Source organism: Columba livia, chromosome 6, assembly GCF_036013475.1.
Source record: "Columba livia isolate bColLiv1 breed racing homer chromosome 6, bColLiv1.pat.W.v2, whole genome shotgun sequence".
Taxonomy (NCBI): Eukaryota; Metazoa; Chordata; class Aves; order Columbiformes; family Columbidae; genus Columba; species Columba livia.
Genome location: NC_088607.1, coordinates 22,446,802 through 22,473,748, shown reverse-complemented (window position 1 = coordinate 22,473,748; position 26,947 = coordinate 22,446,802). Strand labels below are relative to the sequence as shown.

The following is a 26,947-nucleotide window of genomic DNA, read 5'->3' as shown; positions in this document are numbered from 1 at the left end:
CAAACTTTGGATGTACAAGACCGTAGGTTCTGGGAAGAAAAAAAGGAATGCAAATGGGGCTGATGCCAGGTCTGTAAGCAGTGCAGCTCCTGTGGTTTCACATAAGTCCAAGCCAACCTTCCTCCGTGCAGCTGGAGCTTACAATGTGTAGCTCCTTTCATGAAAGCTGGGGACTCCGCTTTTTCTTGGGGTCTCTAAAGTGCTTCTCTTTCAGTACCTGGAAATTCTGCATGTGTGCTCTCCCATGAAGAAAAAGAGCGCTAGCTAGCAGCTCTAGTCTCAGACAAGCTTGAGAGGGAAAGAATGAGGAAAAAAGGAAAATAATACACAATCCTGCCTTTGAATCCTTCACAGTCTGGCTGGCCTTGTTCTTCAGGCCTGCGTTTGCAGTGCATAGTCTTGGGGGCCCTGAAACATAGGATGAGCACGTGTGGGAGGGAGGAGGACGGCACTTCCACCTCACTTGGCAGACTGTGAGCCATGGGAGAGGATGGGGAGAAAACCTTTGGGAATGCCTTGAGTTAAATGAGCAAAGGGGTGGTTGAGCCAGAAGAGGTGCTGCCCTGGTTGTATGGCATAGGAGCAGCCAACCTAAACTGATGATGGGATTGTATGTGTTCCTGCCCAAGAGCGGAGGTCTTAGGACAAGCCATCACTGCAGAGTTAATTCAGATCACCAGAATCCACTTAGTTCTGGTGAAGGGAAGCAGCCATGCTACAAAACTTAACTTGGAGGATTGCTTCTCACTCATTGTGCTGCAATGCATTGCCAGCATTCCTGGAAAAATACCCCTGTGTGCTGCTGTAGCAAGCTGAATCTTTGTGGTTCTTCCCAAACATGGGAGGAGGAGTCTTCTGTTTTTCTAGGACAGCTAAAGAGTAAGAAGGAACTAAAGGACTACCAGAGCTCCAAAAACTTTGTCTCTAGTCTCCTTGTGGAGTGCAGTTTGTCACTGGCTAGTGGTTTTAGCCACTAGCCTTAGACAGACAAGCTAGCCCAGATTGAAAGCATCACTGAAGTCAGGTGTAGAGAGGGGTTGTGTGGACCAGAGAAAGGGTACTCAAGATAATTTTGCAGTAAAGAAATAACCTCAGAAAGTCTGAATCTTACTCCATTGTCCCCTTTCCTCAGGCCCTTAAAGGAAGTGCTGTCATGGCCGGAGTGTCTCGGGAAATTAGTTTTGCCACTGGAAAAAAACACAAATCTGGCCTTAGCACGTAAGGGACATTGCATGTGGTTAGTATTTCAGTGGTCCCACTCTAGATTTCTGGGAGACTCTGATGCAGGCCAAGGACTGATGACCAAACACTGTTGAATGTTAGATGTCAGGACTCAAGTTAGTGGAATAACTGCATTTGGCCCACAATTTCTGATTATGTAATGGGCAGGAGACGAAAAGAGTTAGGTCTGACTGGAGAATAAATTTTAAACATTAGAGCAAGGAAAAGAACCAGGAGGCTGGGGACCCTGCATTTCACTTCTAACATCCTTGGTTCAAAGCTATGTTTAGAAGCAAAGCCAAAGTAGTTTGATGGATCTCAGGCCCTCCCAATCTCTTCTGGGTTCTGTGCTGACAAAGAACTTGCTCTGCAGAAGCAGCAGACCTACAGTGCTTGTGGCTTGTCCCAAATAAGGCCTGTGGCTGCAAGTAGCATGAGATGAGAAATAATACTGAGATGCCTCAGATAAGCTATAAGGAAGAAACCTGCACTACGGCTGGCTTCGAGCAACTCTGCTAGTCTCTGCTCATGAAACTATTGTGGCTGACCTGTTAGAAAGGTCACAGGTGAGGTTATGTGGAATAATTTTGAACCACATAAGCTTGTCTTGAGCCTCTCCAAATTTGTAATTCCTCAGCTGTTGAACAAGCACAGACATAAACAGTTGTTTGATAAGTTTTAGCTCCCAGCTGCTAAGTTCTAAGCTGCAGAGGTAGGCCAAACCCCAGTGTCTCCTTGTTAAGCATGTGAAAATGTCTGCATGGGCTCTGATTTAAAACTGCCTATCATCCCTCTTCTCCAGCATGATGCAGGTTGCACATTGTGTCTTTGGAAGTTCTGGGGGTTTATCTTTGCTTCAGAAGTATCAGTCTGTTCCCTCTGAATATATGGGAACACTTGCCAGAGATACCCTCAAGATCCTGCAGCAGCTGAGAGGAAGAATCTTGGAAGAGACTGGTGTGGTGAGGAATCACTGATTGCCAGACATAAGCACAGGGCAAGCCAAGATTGTCCCGTGGAAAGACTATGCTCCCTTTTGGCTACAATATTCAGCATCCCCTACCAGATCCTCTTCCTTAGAAGAGACTCGTCAGTGCTCTGAAAGTGGGAGCCCAGCAGCAGTGCTCTGTGTGGTGGAAGATGTGACCCCACAAGAAGAACAGAGTTAGCATCTTTGTTTATGGAAATACTTTTTTTCCTTTTCTGTTTTGTCTCTTTTTTTTTTTTTTCCCCTCCCAATTTACAGTCACTTTCTATTTGTTTGTGCAGAAGAATAAACTTGTGATATGCACTTTACATAAGGCATTTTGTCACCTTCTTTGCTTGGCACCCAGAAGGAACTGCTATGCGTATAGCACATGCAGTTAGCACTACCAACAAACTAAGGCCCAGAGAATATGCGTCCAAAAAAGGATGTGATATCTCAGCAATAAAAACACCTAAGTTGGACTTAAAACCCCTATATGTTAGAGAGGCCTAATGCAAGCAGAAACTTAAGTGAGATCCAAAACTCTGGTACTACAGCCTATAAAACACTCAATTACTGACAGGGTGAAGAAATTTATGGGCCAGCCCCAGCTGGCCTGGCCCAGCCTTGCCCCTCAGCCTGCTCTAACCTAAATCCAACCCTCTGCTTGTCAACCTGGTATCAACTGAAGTTTGCCAGCTCTGGTAAATCCAAATAAAAACTCACCTTGAATGATTCAACTTATTCTTGATATTAACCAAGAGATCAGAAAACCAAATTAGTCAGAAAAGCAAGTATATCCCATTGTATCCTCAGGCTCCTAGCCTAATCCTAACTCTAACCCTAACCCAATTCATGTTAAATTCTCAATTTCTGGGTCCTGCGAAGTTTATTATCCTCAGTTTAGGACAAGCATTAGCAGGTTGCCTTTCCCAGACACGTCACTCACAGACAGCAGTTCCTGAGCACTGCAGGAGATGCTGGGATCAGCTGTAGGATTAGACTGCAGACTCTCGACACTTGTCTAGGTATCATTTTGTGGATGTTTTTCAGATTAATTACAAGCAGGGGTCCCTTATGCAGTGGTCTGGAGGTAGGTCTGGAGACTGTCCAGCATATTTCTGATTGATTTGTGGACAGGAAACACACAAAGGGGCAGCTATGTTTGCTGATGCCAAACCTGAGCTTCTATCGAGCTAGAAGCACAGCTCCCAAATAAGTCTACAGAGACATAGGCTACACATTAGGACTGCATCTTGTTTTGCTTAATAAAGCTGACATAGTAGGATTATGAGCTATTCCAGATGGTTTGGCACATTGCAGGACAGTTGCTGTGTCCAGGGCTTTGATTAAATTCCCTGTTAACCTCTACAACCTTCTCAAGTGAGAGTATTTTCTTCTCACAGCAGATCATGTCAGAAGGAGCCAGACGAACAGGCTTTCAGAGGTGGAGTGGGAGCCAGCCCTGAGGTTACTGGCCCAAAGCAAAGCTGAAGGGTTACTGAACAGCTATGCAGCAGGCTAGGGATGAGCTTGGACTGCAGTGCACTAGGAGAGTAGTCTAAAACCAGAAAATAGTAAGGTGCCTAGTGGGGACATCTACCCCCAAACAATCATATCCGATGGAAGGAGAAGTGTCCAGCAAAGAGCAGAGCAGGGTAAGGATGTGGCATGTATGAAGAATAAAGGTATTCCCAGGCATTACAGACCTATAGCTTCAACAGCCACTAGATGTTGCCACTGTTCTCCAAGTTTCTGGAGTTTGGGCATTCGCCTGATGTGGTGTTAAGACTGGAGGGTTTATGAAATCCTTTCTTCCTAATCTATCCTCTTTTGGCGTTCACATATGGTGTTGCTCAGCCACACATACCAGAGGAGAAGGCCAGCCTCATACCAGGGAGTTTTGGCAGCCAGAGGCTCGCAGCAGCTTGGAGGCGATTCCTGGGTGGTAGTGTGTGGGGCACGCAGGCAAACAGGCTGCCCAGCAAGTACCGCACCATGGGCACACCAGCTATTTAAACATGCACTCCAGCTCTGTGATCAAATACTACATATTTCTGTCGCAGTCCTGCATCTCATCGTGCATTAAGCCCACTTAGTGGCAGGAGGGCGCCTGGCATTAACTGTTTCTCCTGTTGTGATGCTAAAAGCTACTGTCAAGTCTTCTTGATGTCTGTGTAAAAGTGGAAGAGATTAAGCATATACGAAATATTTTAAAATAACAAATAATGTATATGATGTATTACAAAACAAAAAACAACCAAAAAAAGTAAAATCAAAAGTTTTGCAACTTTTTTCAGAACAGATTGACTCATGTTGAAATCCACTGCTTATAAATACTTTCAGCACAGATCAGTCCTGGTCTCCAGGGCAAAAAGAGGAGCAGGATCAAGGTTTAGTTCTCTGTCTTCGGAAAAGTAAAATGGTGAAGGCTGTTTACCAGACCTCCACATGATCGAAATGTGCTCAGGAGACAATCCTACTGACAACGCCTGTCTTAGCTACTGCTTATGTCCATCTAGCACTGTGTAATGAGACAAATCTCATCTGGAAATGATTTTGCAGACATCTACAATTTGAAGTTAGGCTGTTTGAAATTAGGTGCACAATAATTCAGTGCAAAAATAAATTGATTTTGAAGATACAACTCAGAGAAAGCAAAGCTTTGAGCAGGCTGTTCCTTAAGGCCACTTAAGCAAAAGTATATTTGGAAAGAGAGAGATGGTCACAGTGAGATACTGACAGTTCCTTCCAAAAACTCTTCCCTGAAGAGCTGAAATGTCACGCAGGCAGCACATGTACTACCCCACTGACCTAGGTGGAAACTCCACGTACTCAAGAAAATATTGAATTTAGCCAGCAAATACCACCACACTCCAGGTGAATCCCCCCTCCCCAAACCAAATGAAAACTAAAAAAGCTCATCAAGCAAGGCTTGTAATTTTTTGAAACCTTGAGTACTGAGTAGCATGAGTGGGTAAGATAACAGCAAGAGCCCCACATAAGTTCCTATCTATGCTGAGTTCATCGTATTACTTATGACACAGATATCAGATTGGGACAATATTCCCAGCGGAAAATGCCACTGAGCTGCCCTGCACCATGGCAGGGGACAAGTGAAGTCTCTGCTAGACCCACCATTGACATTTCTAGACTAGTGAACTATATAATTCTATCTTTCAGGAAAAACTGTGCATAGAGAGGAGAAAGGAGGGGGAGGATCTAGTTCTCAGCCTGGTAACTGAAAATGGAGACATACATTTTTATTTGGAGGTAGAGTGGGAGGTGAGAATCTCAGTTAAAGAAGTGCCTCGGTGGATAAGTGTCAGACGCAAGACAGCTTTATCCAAATCACCCTATAAATCCTGGTGCCATGCTAAAAGGAACTGACATTCCTTCTGCGTTCAAGGGTGAGACTCTGTACAGTATACTTCAGCTGCACTCTTAGCTTCTGTGTTTCACCCAGTGTATGAATATATATGCACATGCAAATGAAAATAACCTCTGGAGGATAAGGATTGCAAGGACAGAATGAGACTTCACATAGCACTGAATGAGGGCTACGGATCACCTTTCAAAGTGGAGGTGGCCAAGGTCTCTTCAGAATTTGAGCCTGACAACAGCCACAGGCACAACAGCACTGAAAAGCCTGGACAAGAGGCTGCTCTAAACCTTGCATTTTGCAACTAGAATTTCTGAGAAGTCTGATGATTGGCCTGGGAACCTAAATTGTACCCACCAGCATCTAGAGAATAAAGGAATCTCCCCATTCTATCATTTCAACTTCCAGATACTATTTCTGAGCTCTGGATAAAGATCCTGCCCTGTACTCTATACTCGTAGCTTACTTTCCTTCATATGTCTGCTCAACCTGTCTCATTTCCAGTTCCTCACCAACCTGCCTTCTTCTCACAGAAGACCTTGACTTGATGTACAACTGCTTGTTTCCCATCAGACCACAGTTCCCACCAGCACTTGAAGCTGGACTACAAGGTCCTCAGCTTTGCCTCTAACCCTGTTTGCCTCTTGCCCTTTGTGCTGTGGCTTCACAGAGGAATCTTGTCTCCTGGAGCTGGTTCACCCTGAATTGCAGTCAGTGCCTTGTTCCTGGATATGCCTGCCCATATCTTGACTGAGATCCTCAGACACCGTGCTAGACATCCCTTCTCTTCATCTCCTTGCTGTTGTTTCTCCCTAGTCTCTCTCAGGTTCTATAGGAGGGCTCACATCCATTCCTGCTCACCTCCAGTTACCAGCCAGCCATGGGCACCCTGCTCTCTCCCAGCCTGCTCGGCTCCTCTCTCCCTGCAGCTGCCCGCTGGAGCAGCTCTGCGAGGAAGCAGAGGAGCAGCAGGTTATGCTCCTTACACGGAAAAGCAATCACATACTTCCCTGCTACATCATCTTTTGGAGCTACACCATGACTCCAAATCCAGCAGGTTTCCATATGACATCCATCTGGCACAAACAGTTCCCCTAAGGCGTAATTTGTGCTCAGGAAGGCACAGGAGATGACTGGATAAATAATACAGCAGCTATAAATTGGTCTGAAAACAGCTGCTGGAAGCACGTAGAGAGAAGGCGAAGTTTAGCATCACCCTAGTGACTGCAAGAAGGTGCCATATAGTGGTAGCTGCATTCCTCAGCTTCTTACCCCATAATATAAATCAAGTTAATTTCTTAGATAATTATCAAAATGGAGCTAGAAACTTTTTAAAATTAAGAGGTAACTGTACCCCATGCCTTTGGGAAAGGAGAGGCAAAGGGCTGCTCAGCTTAACCAATACAGCAGCAAATTTTTTCTCCTCTCACTATGTCTTGCCCTACCTGCCACCACCTTGTGATAGGCAATAGCTCCCTTGATAAATAGGGTTTAGAACACATGGAACTTGAACAGGAGAGCAGCATCTCAAAGAGCACAACTGGATTTCACAGCAGGCACTGGGCACTCTGGGCAAATGGTGCTAAACCAATCCAAGATAAATAAATGTGGTGAAAAAATACTTATCTCTGTACAACCTGCAGTGAACAGGGCTTGGCCAGCACCGAGAGACCTGCTCCTCGGTGGCCACCTGCACTTGTGCAGAGTGGGTGTGAAGTGTGGAGCGATGGTCAGTTGTCACAGTAGTATTTGACACCCTCCAGCTTTGTGCAGATGTAAATTCCTTCACCAGGCGTGAAGCTCAGTGATGGTGCTCGGAGCAGGCAGTGGGTGTTTACAGTTTGGTTGTGCAATCCCCTACACCTGTTTTACACTGGCACAGCTCCGGGGACTTACTTCCAGATCACCAGCATGGGAGTGTGGGGACAGGATTTAGGCCATTTGGCCCTCACAGGGGGTGTATCTTCTGGGCTTAGTGAAGGACAGAGCACTCTTTTGATAGTGTAAAGCTTACAACATGGTGTTGCAGTAGATACAAATGAGGGAGAATAAAAGCTGTACTAAATCACAACACGAGGTATGGATAGTGGTTATATGGACGCAAGTGAGAGGAAAATGGGAAACTTTAGGCCAGGAGGTTGCCATACATGCCCTGACTCCAAGCAGCGTGTAACAGCTGATTATTGCCCATAGGTATGTTACAGCACTCTAATACAGGATCTTCCAAACAGTACTGGGGGGTTAATGCTTTGTGCTTTCCCACTTATCACACTGGGAAGTTTTATACATATTTGGTGCAGGCAAAACCAAGTGCAAAATCTAGGAAAAGGCAAAGTGACTCCCTCCTGTTGTTCTCTTATACCGACTTTGCTTGAAATTCTCTGTGCAGGTGATTTTCTACTACAATTACAGCTGTATTTTGGGGATTTTTCCCCCCAGTAGACTCTAGCTTTATTCAGTGGACAACTTGATTTTGATCCAGTGTGAACTAGGAAGACAGTTTTCTGTAGGAATTATGCTTTACATAGAAGCTGAAAGGTATGTGCATCTTGACCAATCCAGTAAAGTTAGATAGGTTCCCTTCATCCTAGAACCAGGACTCAACTGGGTTTGAGGGAAAAACCAGGGAGACTTGCCTCATAATGAACAGGAACTAAAGAAGGGGAGTCATTTGCATGTACAAAGCCACACCAAATGCAGGCAATCAAACCTATTTCTGTCATGAAACAGGAAATCAGTTTCCTTGCTATTTGATTCTGCTGGCTTTCCCATACGTACTACACACTACACAGCTACTTCCTAGAACTCTGTAAAGAGCTTTCTAGACTTTCTGGTTTTCCTACTACTTCTTGCTTCATGCATACAATAATTTTTCTTCTGTGCTTTCTGTGTATTATTTAAATGCCTGTCATTTTAGGAAGTATGTATGAGAGCCTAGAGGACACTGGGTTGAATGATGGAGTGAGGAGGGGACAGAAGGAGGGTATAAAACAGAGCAAGACCCAAGAGAGCTATTGAGGCATTACTGACAAGCAGGATAGGAGGAGGAAGGGGAATGGCATGTTGATTTGAAGTGAGGCACCTATGGAGTGCCTGCTCTACCTGGGAACTGAGGCAGTGACTACAGGAGGCCTGAGGAGCAACCTTTTCCTTTTCCCTCTCCTTGGGGCTGGTGGTGGTGCTATCTGAGACTCTGTCCTCTGGGCTGTTGGCTATTAATAACTGCAGGATGCCTGTGTGAGCAGCCTTCAGGAGTCAAATTCACAGCACTTCGCATCAGCAGTTTGTGCTGGGCAGAGCCTGTCTGCGCCCAGGCACCCTGGGTGAGCGGGGCTGCTGGACAAGCCTCCCCAGCAGCGCCCAGACACGGGCTGGGAGGAAGGAGCCCACAGCCGAGCTCTGGGGCAGGAGTGTGAGCTGGCCTGAGCCTGGTGCTGCAAGCCTGAGGTGAGTTGACTGGGCAGCAAAATAGTTTGGAGCAGGTGCTGGAGGGGGTAAAGACTGGTTTGGTTTGCGGCAAAACCAAATAAATGACTGCCGCAAAGACTGATGCAGAAGAAGAGAGGAATTGCAGCAATTGATAGAGTTCAGGGGAGAAAAGGATAATTGTGGCCCTAGATTTATGTCTGGGATAATGGGGAGGATGGGACTGGGGCTCCAGCAACCTCCCTGCAGCAGGGTGGCTGAAAGGGCAGCAGTCCCAGTGTAGCTCTGGACCCTGTCCGTACTGAAAGACTGCTGCCCCTTTCCTTTCGCTGGACGCATTGCATGCAGCAGGTTTTCCACTCCCCAGTTAGTAAAGGAGGACAGCAGAATGAGACAGACTTGCCCTCGCTGCTCCTTGGGAATGAGTGTGCTAGAGGAGCATGGTTCTCCACCAGAGCCAGCCTGTTCTGCCTTGACCCAGGGAGCCCACGTTTGGGGCATACAGATTATTTCCCTCTGTTTTACCAGTCTTACGACCCATCACTTGGGCCATAACCTCCCACCCCCCCCCCGCTGCTGGCAGCATTGCCCCTTCCCTGTCAAGCAGGGCCTGCTTCTTTTATATAGCCAAGCAGATGTCTGGCTGCTCGAGGAGAATGTGCAGCGCGTGCTTTATGGCTGCACCTGCTCACGCTTGCTCTGGGAATACACCAGGATGGGCTCTTTTATGATGTGAACTACATGGAGAGCATCCCAGTAAAAAGAAAAGCTTGGAAATCTGAAAGAAAAAGTAATCCAAGAGAGTATCTGACAACGAGATTGGAGCTGGTTTACTCTAGCTGGGCTTTTAGCAGTTACCATCACCTCATCACAGGAAAATCATGTTGCAAAAGTAGCAATGGTGGAATGAAACTGCAATATACATAAGAGGCTAAAATGTCTTGATCACAACAAGGGCAGTGTACAAACTCCTAGAGCCAGCTGCTTGCTTGCTAGTTCTAAAATATAACTCACACTTCAACGTCTTCAGTTCTGAAATTCTAAGCAACTAAACTGCAAAGAAGCACAAGGACAGAGATGGTTAGTTTTTGTCTGCTATTGCTGAAGCCAGTGGGCCTTTGCTCATTTGTATTTGTATTGCACTGTATTCAGGTGAGGATCTGTCCTTCTATATGCTTTTGTTTGGGCATGAGCAGTGCTGAAGCAAAGGCAAGATGTTTGGCCTACTTACATTATGTGCGATAACCCCCAAGAAGGACTCTGAGAAGCTGCCTGAAGTGGAATTGCTGAGATTTCTCCTATTTTTCCCTGACTTTGCAGTACAGATCTCTCATCCCATCTGAGGACAGAGATGGGGAACACTGTATCAGAAGAAATCTCCCTCTTCTCCTCCTCCCCCTGCAAAATGCTTTGTGATAAAATCAATACGTAAGATACAGGTGCAAGTGACTTCAAACAACTTGGGTGAACAACTTTTCCTTTACCAAGTTTGCCTGGGCATTCTTCCTCCAGCCCTTCTGTAACAAAACAGTACGAGTCATAAAAGACAGAATTACTTAGGATTTGGGTTTTTTTGTTTGTTGTTTGTTTTGGTTGGTTGGTTGGTTGGTTGGTTTGTTTTTTCCCCCAGAACTTGCAGTCTACTGGTTTTCTGAATACCTATTCTAATTCTAATAGGACTACGTAATTATCCAAACGAAACTTGCACATTATTCAAAATACTCCCAAATAACTCATGGACAGACCTAAAATCTTTAAACAGAAATATATATAACTATCTAATGATAACTGCATGGTATTATAATATGGAATGGTAGAGCAGATTTTCAAACTGACATTCTGTTACTGCAGCACAAGGTAATAACAGAGCACCACTGTGGCGCACGTGGGTGCTGGGAGGCTGCCATGTTGCAATTAAAATGCCTATTTTGGATAACAGCGCTATATGGCACCTTGGCAATGCTTCTGCTGTGATCTGCTGCCATATTTTGAGTCATAATGCTAAATCTCCAGAGAACAACCACCACAATGGCCTGTTGATCATATTCTGTATGGGATGATACGATTTACTAGCTCCTTCATGTGAAAGGGATGGAAAAGAACTTGTGTGTGAAATGAAGGCCATATATCTCTTAACTATTGATGGCAACTAAAAGGGAGGCAAGAAATACCTTTGCAGTGTTTCATTCTCCATTTCCTTGTGTGTTTAGAGCAAAGCAGAGAACTCTTTGTGGGAATGCCCCTTGCAGGGACTCCTGCTCCTGTTAAAAGGAAAAAGTCCACTAAACTCATTGGGAAGCTGACACACGAAGGTAAGATATGCAAAACTGCACACCTGAGAATTGTTTGGATTTCGACCTGAATTTCAGCCTTTAAAATTTCACACTCTGTGTGACTGAACTCCCAGAGCAGACATGCAGTGAACACACCAGGAGGCAGAGTCACAAATATTACTAAAGCTCAGCCTTCAACCACTTCACATTTTCTAATTTATGGTACAAAAGCATTGCACACACATTCATGTCAAATATAGACCTAGATTACACTTTGTAAACCCATATGCTCCTGCAGCATTAATTTGGCTGTGCATCACTGTGAACAGAAAGAGGACATGATCTTTATGGGTATCAATATTGCAGTGCCTTGTTACGTTCTGTGTTGTTCTCTCTCTTAGAACCTTTGCCTCTGATTTGTTTTTCCTCCATGTGAGAGAATTTCTTTGATTCCAGGACTCATTAGTTGAAAAAATCAAAGTCTCTGAGAGGGAGTAATACTGCAGGAATAATATAACCTGGGATGTTTTTCTCTCTACAGAATGCCTGTGTATTGGGTAGGATGACTTTTAATTAACTGTGATATCCTTATCTTCTCTATACTTTTGACAGCATGGAGAAGATTTTTAGAGGTTTTGAAAAGTAATAATACAGTGCTGTCCCTTTCTTCAGTCCCCAAAAAGGGCTGTAGAGACTTCTTTGTTAGGATACCTGTACATATTTTTCTATTTGTTCCTAATCCTTTATTCGAGTAAACAAGTAAGTAAAAATCCACTTTTCAGTAAAAGGGCATTTCCTCGTGTGCCATGAAATAGCGCTATATAAAACTGGTTTGCTAAAAAAAATAATAATTTCTTCAGAGAATGTCTAATAAAATAAATTGGTTTATACCCATTTTATACTATTTTAAGGATGGAGATTAATTCTCTGTTGTAAATGTAGAGGTGGATAAGTGGTCCTAAACTTGCTTAATAGAGAAAAAAGGAAAGCCTAGGAAAGGTTTCTTGTTTCTGAATGAAAAGCTTTAACTGCATTTCTGCAAGATTTTTACACTGAAAATGTTTGAATCTATCGCTTTGATGGAGAATTGGTGGTACCAAATTAAATGGAAAAGGTGTTATTAATAACCAGTGTATTAAGACTTGAAGAGAACTACTTTTCCCTTTAAAAATTCTCCTGAAAACAAACAAACAAAAATATATAATAACATTGAATCTTGACAGGTTTTCAAGATAATCTTTAAACCAAAGCACACCAGAGATGTCTTTATTTATCATGTTTCAGCCCAATGCGAAGGGCTGACGGACACTCATCTGACTCCAGAGGAGGGGCGGTGAGAGTGGGGCAGTAACCGGACAAGGCAGCGGTGCATTTTGCAGCAGTGCTAAGGAATCTGCTGCTCTGACTGAGGTGCTTCAGCTGTGGGACACGTGCATCCAACTTATGCAACTCTTCTCTGAGCAGATTTGCCTTGATTACAATCCATAGTAAATCCCATGCATCTAAATCCGAAGGGTCATCAATGTAAAAATTTGGTGCATAGGTTATTTCCAAAAAACTTAGTTTAAAAGAGAATTTGGCTGCTTTGAAGTCACTACTGATGCTGGGAAGCAATGGACAATAGACTTGGACAGAGCACTTCCTAAAGTGTCCCATTTCATGTGTTTTGTAGCCATGCCACAAGAGTCCAAGCTGAACCTGGGGAAGAAGATCAGCATCCCCAGAGATGTGATGCTGGAAGAGCTTTCTCTCCTCACTAACAAAGGATCCAAGATGTTCAAGTTACGCCAGCTGAGGGTGGAGAAGTTCATTTATGAGAATAACCCTGATGCCTTCACCGACAATTCTGTGGTAGGTTGGAGATTAAAAAGTTGCTCCATAGACTCAGGGGAAACAGCAATGGAGCATGCCCAACCTTTCGCCTGTCTGTATGTGCATAGGCTGGGAGGGAAAGGGTGGAATCAACTGGCAAAGAAGTGCAGGAAAAAGCCAAAATTATATAAATGTACAAGTTTTATTTCCTTTTGGCAGCAGCATTAGATCCCTTTGGTAAATATTTAGTATCACACATGCAAAAGCGTGAGAAAATTCAGCACTGAGTGATGAGGGAAGACTTCATGTTCGGCAGGTGTTCGGAGCGGCACAGGGCAGGACTAACTGTTTTTGTACCCCTTCCATTTCTGCAATGTTTTTAGTTTGTTTGCTAGAAGCTATGTGTGTTTTATTTTAAAGTATTTTCCTATTAGATATGGTGTATAAATCCAGACGTTCTTTTTTCCCCCTTTCCCATGAATTAGTACTGTTATTTAAACTTTGTGCTTCTCTCTACAGCTAGTTCCTGGTGTAAAGTCTTTTGAAGATACTTAAACTTTTACAAATGAAAGTCTCCTTTCACATGATTGTCAGCAGTTCAGTAGAACAAACAGAAAATATTTCAGGTTCATATGCATTTTGATGCAGCATCTCCTTTTCTGATGTTGTTTAAAATTTATTATGTGTCATTTTATCCCTTTATGGCGTCCATTTTCCAGTCCAAAGAAATTCAACCAAAATAGTAAAAGTCGACATGTTATTTTTTAGCCCTCTAATGTTTTCAAAAGCAGCAATAAGTAAATCTTTGTAGTTCACTTCTTAAAAATGACAGTTTGGGAAGCAGGATGTGGAAAGATGCCTGAAAAAAAATAGTACTTGAAATTACAACAGTAGGTCAGATAGCATGTGAGGGATGACAAACCAGAGACATAGCAAGCATTTCCAATGCTGTTAGACTTTGGGCAGTTTCCTCATCTCTTTGCACTTTAGTAGTTCATCTCTTCAGTGAGCTCTCCCCTAGAAAAGATACCAGAATGAATGGTGTGTTGAACTTTGGACTCCAGATGAAAATCCCAGAGAAATTGAAGCTGTTTTTATAAATACTCAGCAATCTCAGAGCTCCTAAAACTTATGAGGGCCAGGTTCACATGTCAGAATCTGCTGCAGTGAGGAGTGAGAAAATAATAAGGTGAAAGAATAAAAAGGCTGAACTCCAAACTTTCACAAACTTGAGAGTGTCGCTTAAGGGGTCCAATCACAGAAACACAAAGTGAATGAGCTGTGACAAACTGACACAAAACTGGACATGCAGTGTTCCTCCACGACTGACATTACAAAGGCTGATTACAATCGCTTCGTTTTTGTTAGCACTTTTTTCCACTTCGTTTATTCATCCATGCCTGACATTCACTCTATACCCTTTCTGTAGTGAATCTCTCCCTCTGTTCTGTAGGAACACTTCTGCTCCCCTGCATTCTGAGCAAGACTGTAAGATACTGTGCTGTGGAGGAAGGTATCTGAGAGTTAGATAAGACCCTAAAAAGCTTAGAATTTTCTTTATGGCTTTGCTATGTGAGAACAACGGCGTGGTCTCCCAACAGCAGCTGGTACTCTGCTTTAAAATCTTCCATGATTCACCCTCAGGGCTATCTTTTCTCCACATCCATCATTCAGGTAACAAATCTCCACTGGTCAGTGCAGGAAGACTTGTCCGCCCTACAGTCTTCGCTCAGGCTCAGCTTAGCAGGATCACAAACATAATTGTTCCCATTTGCTGGCTGCCCTGTGTGCTCAGTGCAAGGACTCTGCCAGGCTGCACCCGCGGCCTCTGTGGATAACTGTTCTCATCACCACAGCCAGCAGGAGTTGGCGCCTTTGCTGGCAGGCAGAGTGCTGGGAAGAAAAGCTGTGCGATTGCAGCAGCTGAGCCATCCTCTCAGAGAGCTGGTTGCTCTTGGGCAGGTAAAGGCAACAGATCTGGGGCCTTGCTGCTATCTCCCAGACCATCAGGATGGTGCATGACATTAGCAACAAATAACTTTCACCAAAAAGCCCTTTTGATAGTAATATTTGATTGGTTTTCTATTCCTTTCCTTTCTTGCTCCTGGCTCTGATCAAAGGTAGATGCAGAAAAGAAGGCTTAAAAAAAAAGGGAACTGTGGGAGGAAGATACTTGCAGCGTGAAGAATTCCTATTGCTACTTCCAGTTACTCTCCCCTCCCAGTTGATTTTCATGCCCTTTGTTCCCCATTCCAAAGAAGTCCTTGTGCCTTTAATGCTGTGGAACCTCAAAGGGATATAAAGCTGGTTATGTGTTTTCTGCTTTTGTATCATAGGTTTCTTAACTGTCTTAGAATATTCTCAGGACACGCTTGGCAAAACAGGGCAAGAAAGGTCTGAGATGAAGTACAGATTGTTTCGTTCCCCAAAAAAAGTTTAACAGCAAGGTAATGTAACATAAAAACAAATAGAGAAAGGTTATTAAAAATAAATCCAAACCATATAAGGGGTCCCAGAATAGCCTGTGCTGTAGCCATAAACCTTCCTTCAAGGGAGAAGATCTCAGCAGTCACGTGTCATCGATCCACCCTCCTGCTTCTCTCCTCCTCCTTCTCCTCCACCCAAAAAAACACACCGGACAATCAGATCACTCTCCTTACTTGTAGAGGAGAAAACACGTATATTGTGTGTGCATAAACATCAGACAGCTCCATGCAGAAGTGAGAACTCACCAGTCTGTCACTGCTGTGGCTCTACCCATCCAGTTAAAAGCAAATGGTAACTAAACCCACAGTCAGAAGGACCGACCATTCTCAACATGAGCATGATGAAAGGCACTCCCTACTGTATCACTATTTTCAATACCGTGACCCTCTTCTCTTGCAGATATACAGTACAAGGGGATGTTTTTAGCGAGGGCTGAGTTTGACACTTTTAGTACACTGATATCCTGCCAAACTGGGAGCGTTCATGTGACGTCCTCTGTTTGGTGCTGTGCTGGAGAAGCTGGGCTCTGCTGAGCTCTGTCTAGTAAATCAGAAGGATTTCTTCTTTTCACTCCAGGCTCTGCCACCCTCTTGCAGGCATTGTGGTTCTCTCCATGTCTCAGGGGATATTATCAAACTCACTGCGGAGCTGCAAGATGTAATTATTACTGGCTGAAGACCACAATGAAATCCTATCTTGCTACGTGCTCTATTACTGTAGAATCTGACCAACTACAGCATGAAGGAAATTATGACATTTATTTTTTAAAGGTGAAACTGAACCATGGGGTAGATTAATGAGTCACCCAAAATCATAGAGAGGGTCTCAGTCTTGTCTCTGGGTCTCCTAAATCCCACTTCACTGCTTGGCAATATCAGCAGTTCACAGACCTTTTCATCACTTCATAATGCTAAATTTGTTTGCCCTCAAACAGATCAAGATAATGTGAAACTATGTTTCTTGGCCTTCCAGTCCCACTCATTATTGATTTAACTCCTCTCAGGGCCCACTGCTGCTTTGGGAACCTCTGTGTAAGACCTTCCGGCTATTACTAAGGGGAAACTGAAAACAAACCCATAGTTACGCTTTCTGAGTGTTGCTGTTATGCTGTTTTCCTTCCAGTGAGTATCCTTACAAATAGTCTTTCTGCTACTCAAAACCTGTGGCCTGATCTGGGTCACACGCAGGAGAAAGACTTGATTTGCCTCTTTTTTCCCCTTGCTTCTTTCTGCTTTACCTACCGGATCTTAAATTAAAATGATTAGGAAGGTGGAATAACCAATATCTGAGTAGACAATTATCAGCTGTAGTACATCAACAAACCGCAGACCCAGAAACAAAAAACTACACCGTAGTACTTTCTCAGACTCACCCACCAGTTAAAATAAATGCAGCTTCCACATCTTGGCAATGCTTGTGTGAAAACAAGCTGAACCTGTGTTGACAAGTGATTTCAATGGACCTCAGGTCAGGAGGTCATCAAATGCGAAACAAAACCTAGGAAGTGAAAAAAGGTTAAAGAATTGGATTACTGTTCTGTATAATGCTGGAGTTACCTGTATTCTTTTTACTGCTGAACGAGAACCCAGAGGATTAAGCAGATGTGGCATGAAGAAAGTGGAAGTGGCTATGTTACAACACCAAAGGTGGTACAGACAGAAGTACACAACTAACATGCCTCAGAGATCTTCCATGCTAAATATCCAGACATGATACAGTGTGTGAAGGAAAGCATAAGGACAGAGGAACAAAGATGATACCATGCAGCTACTTGGTTAAATGCACAAGTGTGCACTGATGGCTCTGTTTGCCCCTTAATGTACTTAGAAGAATGCCAGTCAAGATCTCCAGATGTAGGGTTAAAGCAAAAGTGTTAGGGAGAGCATTCTTTCTAGGAAGTCTGTTCTGCAGGGAGTATTAAACCTCTTGAACGAACGTAACAGGATAACCACAAGCTGAGATACGAGTCTCATGTTATGGCCCAAGTGGAGTGAGTGAGCTGAGATGTATCTTTTCAAACAAAATGAGCCTTGCTGTGCTGGACTTGGTGCAGAAAAGCTAGAGGTCCCAACTATACACAAAGCTGTGTAAGAGCGAACATGAAGTCTGATGCCTTCTTACTCAAGAGGTAACTGGTGTAGAAACAGTAAAATGACAGAGAGGAAGATCCTTTTATTTTCCACCAAAATTCTGAAACTCGGTTTCTTTCATCCGCAAACAAAATGTGGCAAAAATTATATAAAATATACAAAGAAGATATAAATAACTCTGGGTAGTATTGAATAAAATTTCCTGCTATTTAGGTGGGTAAATTCAGGCACAGAAGCGAAAAATAGTTTGCCTAAGATTAAACAGCAAGTCAGAAGTAGACCTGGAAATAGAAAGCAGGAGCTGAACCCACTGAACTGTGCCTCTTGGGGAAGCATATTTTTTAAAAAATAGCTTAAGATACTTTAACAGCTGAGGTTACCTTTTATTTTCATCCTTTTTTTATAAGCGAATCATAGGTTTAAGGCTATACAACTCAAAATTAAGGACCAAGGCACACACTTCAATAAAAACAGCAGGCAGTCTTTCCAAGTGTCTGAATTTTAAATCTCCCATCCCACCGTTAAGGAGTATTTCAATAGCTGCCAGGACGCAGTCACAGTAACTTCAGAAGTGTTAGTAACCACATAGGCATCAAACCTTTGGGAAGCTCTTTATCAGTGAGGTGGAAATAGAAACACATTTGGTGGCCTCAATCATCCTCTTTAGGGCACAGCAAGGAGCTGATGGGAAGCACACGGTGTCTCCTCCTGAGGACGGCCTGCAGTGACGTCAGGGCCTTGAGATACTTTGAGACCTCAGCTCCATTAGCTGGATCATCTTTCATTATCTATTTTTCATGAGACACGCGCAGTAGCCCTAGAGAATTCAGAATTAATCCATTCTAGGCACTCAGCCTGCAGGATCAGGCTCTTGCTAGCACTAAGGTCTTCAAAAACATGAGCCCCATTTGTTTAGCCAACCCAGGGGACTACACATCACATGAACTTGCCACAGTTGTTCTCTTGTTAGAGTGGATTTAGGGATGCCCAGGGATGGATAACATCCACTAACTCCAGTAAAGCACAGACAGGCAGACCCTGTTACAGAGATTCTGTGTGACCTGCCCCAAAGCCAAGAGAAGGTTCTCATCCTTCTGGACTGACATTCCTGGGCTTCTCTCCTGGGACTTCCACCAACAGGGTTAATCAGCTCCACATCCTGTTAGCAATGGCCCAAGACATACATTCCCCTCAAGTGTAAGTAATATTTCATTCCGAACACCCCGACCAGAGGCATGCTGTAAGTACCAGAGTCAAGGCTGCACTCACCCAGCTTTGACTACCTCAAGACTCCTGCTTGAAGCTGCTATTCCTGAGCTCTGCTCTCTTGGAATGAGCTTGTTTGAATCCACTGAAGTTCAAGATTTCAAAAAGATGAATTTGTCTTTGCCTCCTGTTATAGGAAAAAAAAATAAAAAAGATTCTGCTATTAATTTGAACGAAGACAATCTATTGTGGTGGCCAGAACTAAATTACGTTTTTATTCTAGCACATGAGTAGACTGGGTTATTGCATGGAAAAGGGGTCTTTCCCATCTGAATGGAGATGTCTGCTGAATGTAGGATGTTTTCCCGGCAGCTCCATGAAGAATTATGAACTAGCCTGAGACCAATCAAAATAATTTCATTTGCAGCTAAATAAGATTTAACTGTGACATTCCTGAGGCAGACCTTGTGTTTCAGAGAAACTTCACTCCTGCTCAGTGCTAACACTGCAATTTAAAATAACATCAGCTGGCAATGATACCCCTTGCTGGTCACATCAAATACTGCTATGCACAAAATCAAACCAGCCCTTTTTACTGTAGCTTATGTTATGCTGATGTTTGGTGACTTTTTTTTTTTTTTTAAGGAGAGTGCATGTAAGTAGCCAGAGGAAAAGAGAAATAAGCGTTTAATTCTGAGGAAGCGCACACAGCATGGATGAAACCTGAAGGAAAACAGATACTAATAATGTTTTCAAATTACTGAGCAAATCAGTGGAAGCATTAACCTGTCACGTACATTAGCATTTTGACAATAAGCTCATTCTGACCCCTAGCCCTCAAAACCCCCTTTTTTTAGTTTGCCTTTTTACTGCTACATAGCTCCCATGCATAATTGAACAGATTGCCCTGCTAGCTCCTGTGTACAGCTTAATGCTCACAATCCTCTTGCTTCTCGGTGCTTCCTGACATTCAGAGGAACATTATCTCCTCTGCTCCTAAAAAGGGAATTCCGTACAGCTAGGAGGACAGGCAGTCCCTCAAGGCCCTGGGGGCACCAGCTCTGTCACTTCAGCATGCAGCTGGCTGCCTGCCTGGGTTGCAGCCTGGTGACCTGCTGTGAAACCCTGGACACTGTTGCTGGAGACACAGGGAGCAGAGGGTTAGATAATTCTGCCTTGAGCCTTGTGGGGTTTTCACTTCTCATCTATTTTTAGCTGACCGAACAGCTGGCCTTGGAAGCCTGTTTACAGCCTGGAAAGCTGCTTTTTGCTAAACTGTTCTAGGTGTAAGAGCCCTGAGGAAGCCTTAACCCTTCGAGAGCCAGCTCTGAGGTTGGCACTCTTGTCTCTCTTTAACTGCCTGAGATGAATTTACAGAAGCAGAATTGCAGCATGAGGAGCCACAGATTCATTCAGCTTCAGCTGTATTTGTTGGATCTTTGTGCATCTATAGGCAATCCCCTCATCTAACAGGAAAGCCCATTTGTGACACATAACCCAGGTTACTTGTATTACAGAGCTGTGTGGGCTGTAAAACACAAGAGATACTTTTTATATCTGATAGGAGTCAAGCTTTGATATCATGACCAATACATAAAACGTTTTCCCAAGCATATTATATCAGTTTCTGTTTCACACAAGTATTTATTAAAATTGCTGTGTGCAAAGACAGGACCCTGTGCTGCCACCACAAGGTCTATAAAACCTGCATGTACCATTTGCTTTCTCACAATGTACTGCAGGGATTGTGCCTTCTAGCCTGTACAGTGGATGGCCTGGACAATAAGGCCAACTTGATTTTACTGATGGTTACAGCTTGCTTTCTTGCCTTGTTGCTGGTTAGATTTGGTTCGTTAATGCCTATATTGCTACAAACAGAACCCTTCCTTTTTTTGTTATTTTCCTCTTGTGGTCTCCAAGTAGTCTTTCATGTTTTCCTGGGTTGCTATTTCTTCAACCTTTCTCAATGTGCAAATACCCCTCCCCATGCAGACCTTCATATATATGGAAAACAGACATACGGGCTTTTACGTTGTCACAAGCACCCCGTTGTTCTGGTGCCCTGAAAAACTTGCTTCACACAGTGTAATCAAGCTGCTCAATCTTCACCTTGACAGGAAAACACTTCCTTTTTTGTGTCCAGCTTGCTTTCCCACAGGTCAGCCAATGCATCTGTCTGGACCTTTACCTGCTCTGGCAAAACCTGTATTTCCTATTTCCTTTCCCTTGCACCTGTATTTCATACTGATCACTGCTGGGGACAATACACAGATCCCCCTCTCCTCACCCTGATCAAATGAGATGAGGTTTCCATTAAAAGGTGCTTCCATCGCCCTTGCTGCTGTTCTACAACTGCTCCTGTACTGAATACAGAGAATAACTTGAAGTTTTGCCACTGGTTTTGTAACTGAGACACAAAACTGGTCAGAACACGGAGACTTGGGAGTTCACGTTTGGGGACCCAACCCTGTGAATGTGAATAGACCATGTTCTGTAACAGGGATTCCTACTCTCTTTTCTCCTGCCCTAGGATCACTTTCAGAAGTTCATCCCACCAGGAGGGCATTATGGGGAGGATGCTCATGGCTATGCCCACGGGCGGATGGTAGGAGGAGTGACAGCTGGGCAGCATGGCTCCACTAAGCAGCAGCATCCCGCTGGTCCTGCCAGGCCTGGGAGTAAAGGAGGCCCTGGGGACAGCGGAGGAGAGCATGCGGGGGAATCGGCTGGAAGTGGTGGAGAAGGAGGCGATGGTACTGATAAAGGCAAGTATCTCTGCAAGAACAAGAAACAGCGAAAGCCATCAGAGATCATGCCCACCTTACTCTTAGGGAGAAGTAAATTAATGTGAAGACAACAGCAATTCTTCCAAACTAAGTTCCACTGCAAATTCTAGAAAAGTTGAACGGCCTTTAGCATGATAGTTTACTTTGCATGCTTCTGTGTTGCTCAGTCATAGACAAGAAACAGAAATACCTGCCTTGGCTGGACCAAAGACATGACAGGAAACTTAACTACTGAGCTCCTAAGGATGACGCAGCAGCATGCCAGTATGGCATCCCCTTTCCTTCAAGGGTTGCACACTGGCTGCTATTGGAGGTACTAGTTTTAGCTCTTTAGCCCAATAGCCTGACCTGACACATCAGTCTTGAGTATATTAGCCCTGCTTTCAAATTAAAGTTTCCACCTAAATTAACAGGACTTTTTGGATAACCTTCAGAAGGGAACAGCAATATCTGGTAATCACCACTGGTCTACTGAAGTGATATCTTTACAAGTAAAAGTACTTTTTGTTGAATTTAGTCCTTGCTCAATTTTATCCTCTGTTTAGTTTGGCCAGAAACCTCCAGAACCAAATCCTTTGTATGCAAATCAGCAGGTGAAATTGCCATTTTAGCAGTTCCTATGGGATTTTACAAGAAAAAGCAAATTTGCCCAGGAACCAGGAACTGCTGTCATAAATGACCAAATGAGTGACTTGTAAAATCCACGGTTTTTCATTTTCATTCCGGAAGAATGTGCATTTTATATCAAAATCAGCTTTTAGATTTCTGAGCATCCCTGAGAAAAAGAAATCTGTGTACACTCTCTGTCTTCCAATAGGAGATTTTTTCTCCATTGTTATCCTATTTCTGTGTGCACAGAGGAAGAGGATTAACATCATCCCACAGCTTTTACTGCAGAGATGGATCCCAACAGCTTTTATTTTTCAACCCCAGCAATCAATTTACTTCTAAACTACTTAGTTTAAGTCCTTCACACAGAAAGAGGGGGGTAGTTGTTTTTTAGTTTTTTAAGGAAAATGAGATTCTTGGACATGTCTGCAATTATCTGAAACCAGGAAAGCCTAGGGTTTGGTATGGTTTTAAGAAAATAAGCAACACAAAGAAAGAAGGTGTGATGAAGAAAGTTTCAGATAACAGTGATCATTCTTTGCCACTTACTTCATAAGGACTTCTGTTTTCTACACAAACTGTAGCACCATGAAAACACCAGAATGTCTAACTCCATTAACCTATTATTCCCATCTGCCCTAATCAACCTAAGCAAAAGTGATTGCTCAGGAGTTTTAAGGTTTCTGAAGGATGAGAATCTTAAAAGTGTGCTACATATGGATAAACAACCAATGCTCTTACTAGCAAAGAGGTATCATATACAATTGGAAGAAAAAAAAAAAAAAAGAGACACACTGAAAAAACTCTTGTCTAAGCTCATTTACTCATTTGCTTAATGGAACAGCCAGAAGCTAACCTAAAATTTCTGGCCATCAAGTATCTGACTTAAAGCAAAATGCAGCTCTGTTCTTGACAAGATCTTAACTTCCAGAGAGATACCCCATCATATTTTCAAACTGCTTTTAGCCATCCTGGGGTGTTTGAGCCAGATTTGTCTTTGACATCCTGGCTCAGGAGGGGGGAAATAGAAATGTCCATTTATGTAATCACAAAGAAAATGCTAACTTATAAAAATACTGAGAAAAGGGAGATGGTAATTTGACAACATTCAAGAACAGACTACTGAGGAAGACATTAGTAAAGATGGTTGTGAGTTGCTAAGACCCTAAAATATGATGGTTAAAGGTTTTTAGTCAGTTAGAGCCAGCTTTGAAGTTTGAACCTAGCTTTGGAGTTACAGTCAGGGCTTTGTTTGTTCCATCTGAGGATGACAAGGTTTATGTGGAAAGGTTATGTCTGCTGTGATCAGACAGGGAAGAGAGAAGTAAATTAGGAATTAGCATTTTGCCTTGTATAAAGCTTTTCCTGAGATAGTGAGAGAGATGATGGGGTAAGGACATTGGTTCTTGGGGTAAGAGGTTTCTATTTGAGCAACCAAAGAGAACAATGAAGAATTAGTTCTCAAATATACGCTCTAAGGCAAATTCCTGAATAAGCAGCTTTTAGACTGTGGTACACCTGCTTTTGTGGATAAGGATGTAAGTGGAGTATGACACTCTTTTTTTTAGGAGAAATCTAACCATAAAATCTCAGACTTGATCTAGCAGTTACAGAATCTGGAAACAAAGCTGGTGTCTAAACTTCAATAGCAGAATACAGAAAGGCAATGTATTCAGAGTAAGTGTCATCTCACTAGAGTGTTTTACTTTCCTCTGTTTACAGATGGGAAGTCAGGAGGCAAAAAAGTCACTATATTTAAAACTTACATCTCCCCCTGGGAACGAGCAATGGGTATCAGCCCTGAGGACAAAAGTCAGTTCACCATTGACTTACTGTCATATAGTCCCAAAGCTGATTTCCCCCATTACAAGTCTTTTAACCGGTAAGTCCTCTTGAATATGCAATTCAGTTTATTCATCATGAGAGAAGACAATAACCCTGGCCATAGCCCTCCTGTCTTATGCAATGTAAATAAATTTCAGTTGCATGTCATTTTGCTTTGCACAGCCTCCTGTGGATGAAATGTTTGGAGGCCTACAAAGAGAAGATACATTAAAAGCTAGAGATTTTAATTCAACTTATAGACAGAAAACCTACGCTGCAGGATAAGAGGACTTTAATCCTTTTTCCCTTTCTTTCTTGCCTCATTTGACCAGGGAGATTTAGTTTGCCACTGTTTATTACTGCAGCCACTTAAAGTTCAAGAGTTCAGGAAAAATACTTATAATCAGAAGCCATGTAATTCACAATACTTCAGATAAGAATCAGAATCTTCTGTTGCTTCTAATAAGAACTGAATTTTTTACAATTATTTCTAGTGCAGCAACAATTTTATGTTAACCTCTCTATATAATTTTGCCACCCACTTCCATAGCCTCAGGACATTGGTACCCAGGACAAACCCAAATCCCACTCATTTCTGCAATAACACAGGCTCTGCATCCTACATGTCTGGGGTACCAACAGGGGTGCAAGGTGTATGTTTTGATGGAGATTGATGCAATAGTGGTGAAGGAAGTGCACAGGAGCGGGGGAGTAGGCTTGTTTTTAAATCTTTTTTAGTACATAGGCAATGGATATGTATATATTCTTGGGAAGGATTTGTTGGCCAGTCAACTGCAACAGTGTTAAAATTACAATCTTGAAAAGTTTATTTGTTTTCTAAATGCCGTTGTTTACCTGTTTGCTAACTCCATGTATTCCTCTGTGCCAGGACTGCCATGCCTTACGGGGGTTATGAGAAAGCAGCCAAACGGATGACCTTCAAAGTGCCTCAGTTTGATATTTGCCCTTTGCTTCCGGAATCTCTCATGATATATAATCAAAATTTCAGCAACAGACCCTCCTTCAACAGAACCCCAATACCTTGGATGCCTTCAGGAGACTCCTCTGAGTACCATACTGAGATCAATGTGCCAAGGAATGGTGAAACAGAAGAGCTGTAACTCCCCACTGCCAAGGCCTTTCTTTTTTCTCAGCCCTTTCTACTTGCAAGTTGACAGTAAAGAGCTGAAAAGTGCAACTCTAGTTCTGTCAGCCCTTCCTTTCTTTTGCTCTTAGCCCAGTTAAGTTCCTTGCAGGTTCTAAACTTATCTTCACTGTGGTGTTAATCCATATCAGAAACAGTTTGAAGGAAAGGAGAATTTTATTCACCAGGGCATAAAAGGGCAAAACTAGGAAGTGTTTTTCTGTTTAGCAATGCTAAATGCTGCCTGTCTGCTCCATAGTAAGTCTGTTTTGTCATATATTAACAAGTAATAAAACATAAAGAGGAAAAAAAGCCTTTGTGTTTTCTCTTTTAAAAATGCTGCTGAATCAATTAGTGGATCAGCAATAACAAAAGTTTCAATCGTCTCACAACTAGACTGTTAGCATGGGAAGAAAGACCAGGGGCTGATGGGGATGGTCATAAGACAGATATACATCAAGGTGGCTTAGATAAATACTGCAAAACTGATGGCAAAGAATGATGACTTTGAGAGGAAATGATATAGGTAATCATAACATCATCAGAGATAAAATAGCAAATCAGCCTGTCAGTGTAACGGACATATTAAGGTATTTCACTGTCACCTAAGACTCCTCAGTTCTCCAGAATATAAAACAGGTGATAGCTTAAGTAGGTTTTGTGGTTTGGTTTGGGTTGTTGGTGTTTTGTTTTGGTTTTTTTTTCCACACAGAGAGACTAAGAAGGCAACAGGTCAGGTCAGGAAGGAACAGAGGCACATCCAAGTGAGATGACTTGCCCTTAATTACACAGCAACAAAGAAAAAGCTTTCATTACAACAGAAATAATTTCACACCCATCACTGCTGGAAAGTAAAATGTGGAAAAGCAAGATGTGCGGTTCCAGCCACCTGGATGATAAAGGAAGATCAATACTAACATGACCATCTGGACAGTCAAGGACATAATACTAACATAATAATATATAAAGGGCCTTGGACAGATTATTTTGAAGTATGTTTCTCATAATTGTAAAAAGTTAGAGCCCAGACTCATGAGAATGGTATCTTGGGCCGGATAACTGCCCCCAAGCGTATGGGATGTGTGAATGTCCTTGGGACTGGTCTGTGAATGAGTGGGAATGTAACTGAAACAAACATAACATGAGTGTGGTGTGTTTTTAATAACAATTATTGGAAAAACATCTTATGTAACATCTTAGTCCAGGCCTGCATCTGTAAAGCCTATCAATTGTCACTGGCTAATAAAGAGAGGGTCTCAGCCTAGGTCAGCTCTCTCCTTGGCCAGGCTCTGCACTCCTTCCTTCCTAAGATCTCTGCCTCTGCGTGAATCTCTGTCTGAGTCCTGGTATGCGTCATCCCTCATTGCCGCACCTCACAGTATATTATTTATTCAAATACACAGCACTAAAGTTTATTCCATTTTTTGTAACAGTTTTATCAATGCCACACATATAGGAAAAAAAGGTGGGCACTGTGGAAAACAAATAAAGAACTTTATTTTTCCACATTAAATACCTTCTGTTTCGTTAATATTTGTACTCTGACACATAACATACAAGACTACCATTTCACTACCATACCCAAGCTCAGCCTGCACAGAGGCTGGTTTTGAATTCTCTGTTCTGGTGCCTCCTTGATATCACCATTTTGTCTTATAAACTGGGCTAAATAGCTTAATTGCAAGGACAGCTTTAATTTAAGTGATTTTATTTAGGAGTT

The 26,947-nt window shown here is 42.9% G+C and overlaps 2 protein-coding genes across 3 annotated transcripts in view; one reads left to right on the top strand and one right to left on the bottom strand.

Annotated features, from left to right (window-relative positions):
* The window catches only part of SEC24C (SEC24 homolog C, COPII coat complex component), a 110,894-nt gene that overhangs the window by 77,131 nt on the left and 6,816 nt on the right, over positions 1-26,947 (bottom strand). The window contains exons 2-3 of the mRNA XM_065068479.1: positions 18,928-19,051; positions 16,945-17,065 (exon numbers count right to left, since the gene is read on the bottom strand). The gene's annotated coding sequence lies outside the window, so the exon portion shown is untranslated. The remainder of the gene's footprint in view (positions 1-16,944; positions 17,066-18,927; positions 19,052-26,947) is intronic.
* Positions 8,839-25,540, top strand: MYOZ1 (myozenin 1). Of its 2 annotated transcripts, XM_021284332.2 has the most exons (6): positions 8,878-9,017; positions 11,207-11,308; positions 12,942-13,120; positions 21,395-21,629; positions 23,982-24,141; positions 24,973-25,286. In XM_021284332.2, the coding sequence occupies exons 2-6, from the start codon at positions 11,233-11,235 to the stop codon at positions 25,202-25,204; spliced, it is 882 nt and encodes a 293-aa protein (XP_021140007.1). In that variant the 5' UTR covers positions 8,878-9,017; positions 11,207-11,232; the 3' UTR covers positions 25,205-25,286. The 2 variants fall into 2 exon arrangements, with proteins under 2 accessions (XP_005500118.1, XP_021140007.1); XM_005500061.4 differs by lacking the exon at positions 11,207-11,308 and having other exon boundaries at positions 8,839-9,017; positions 24,973-25,540.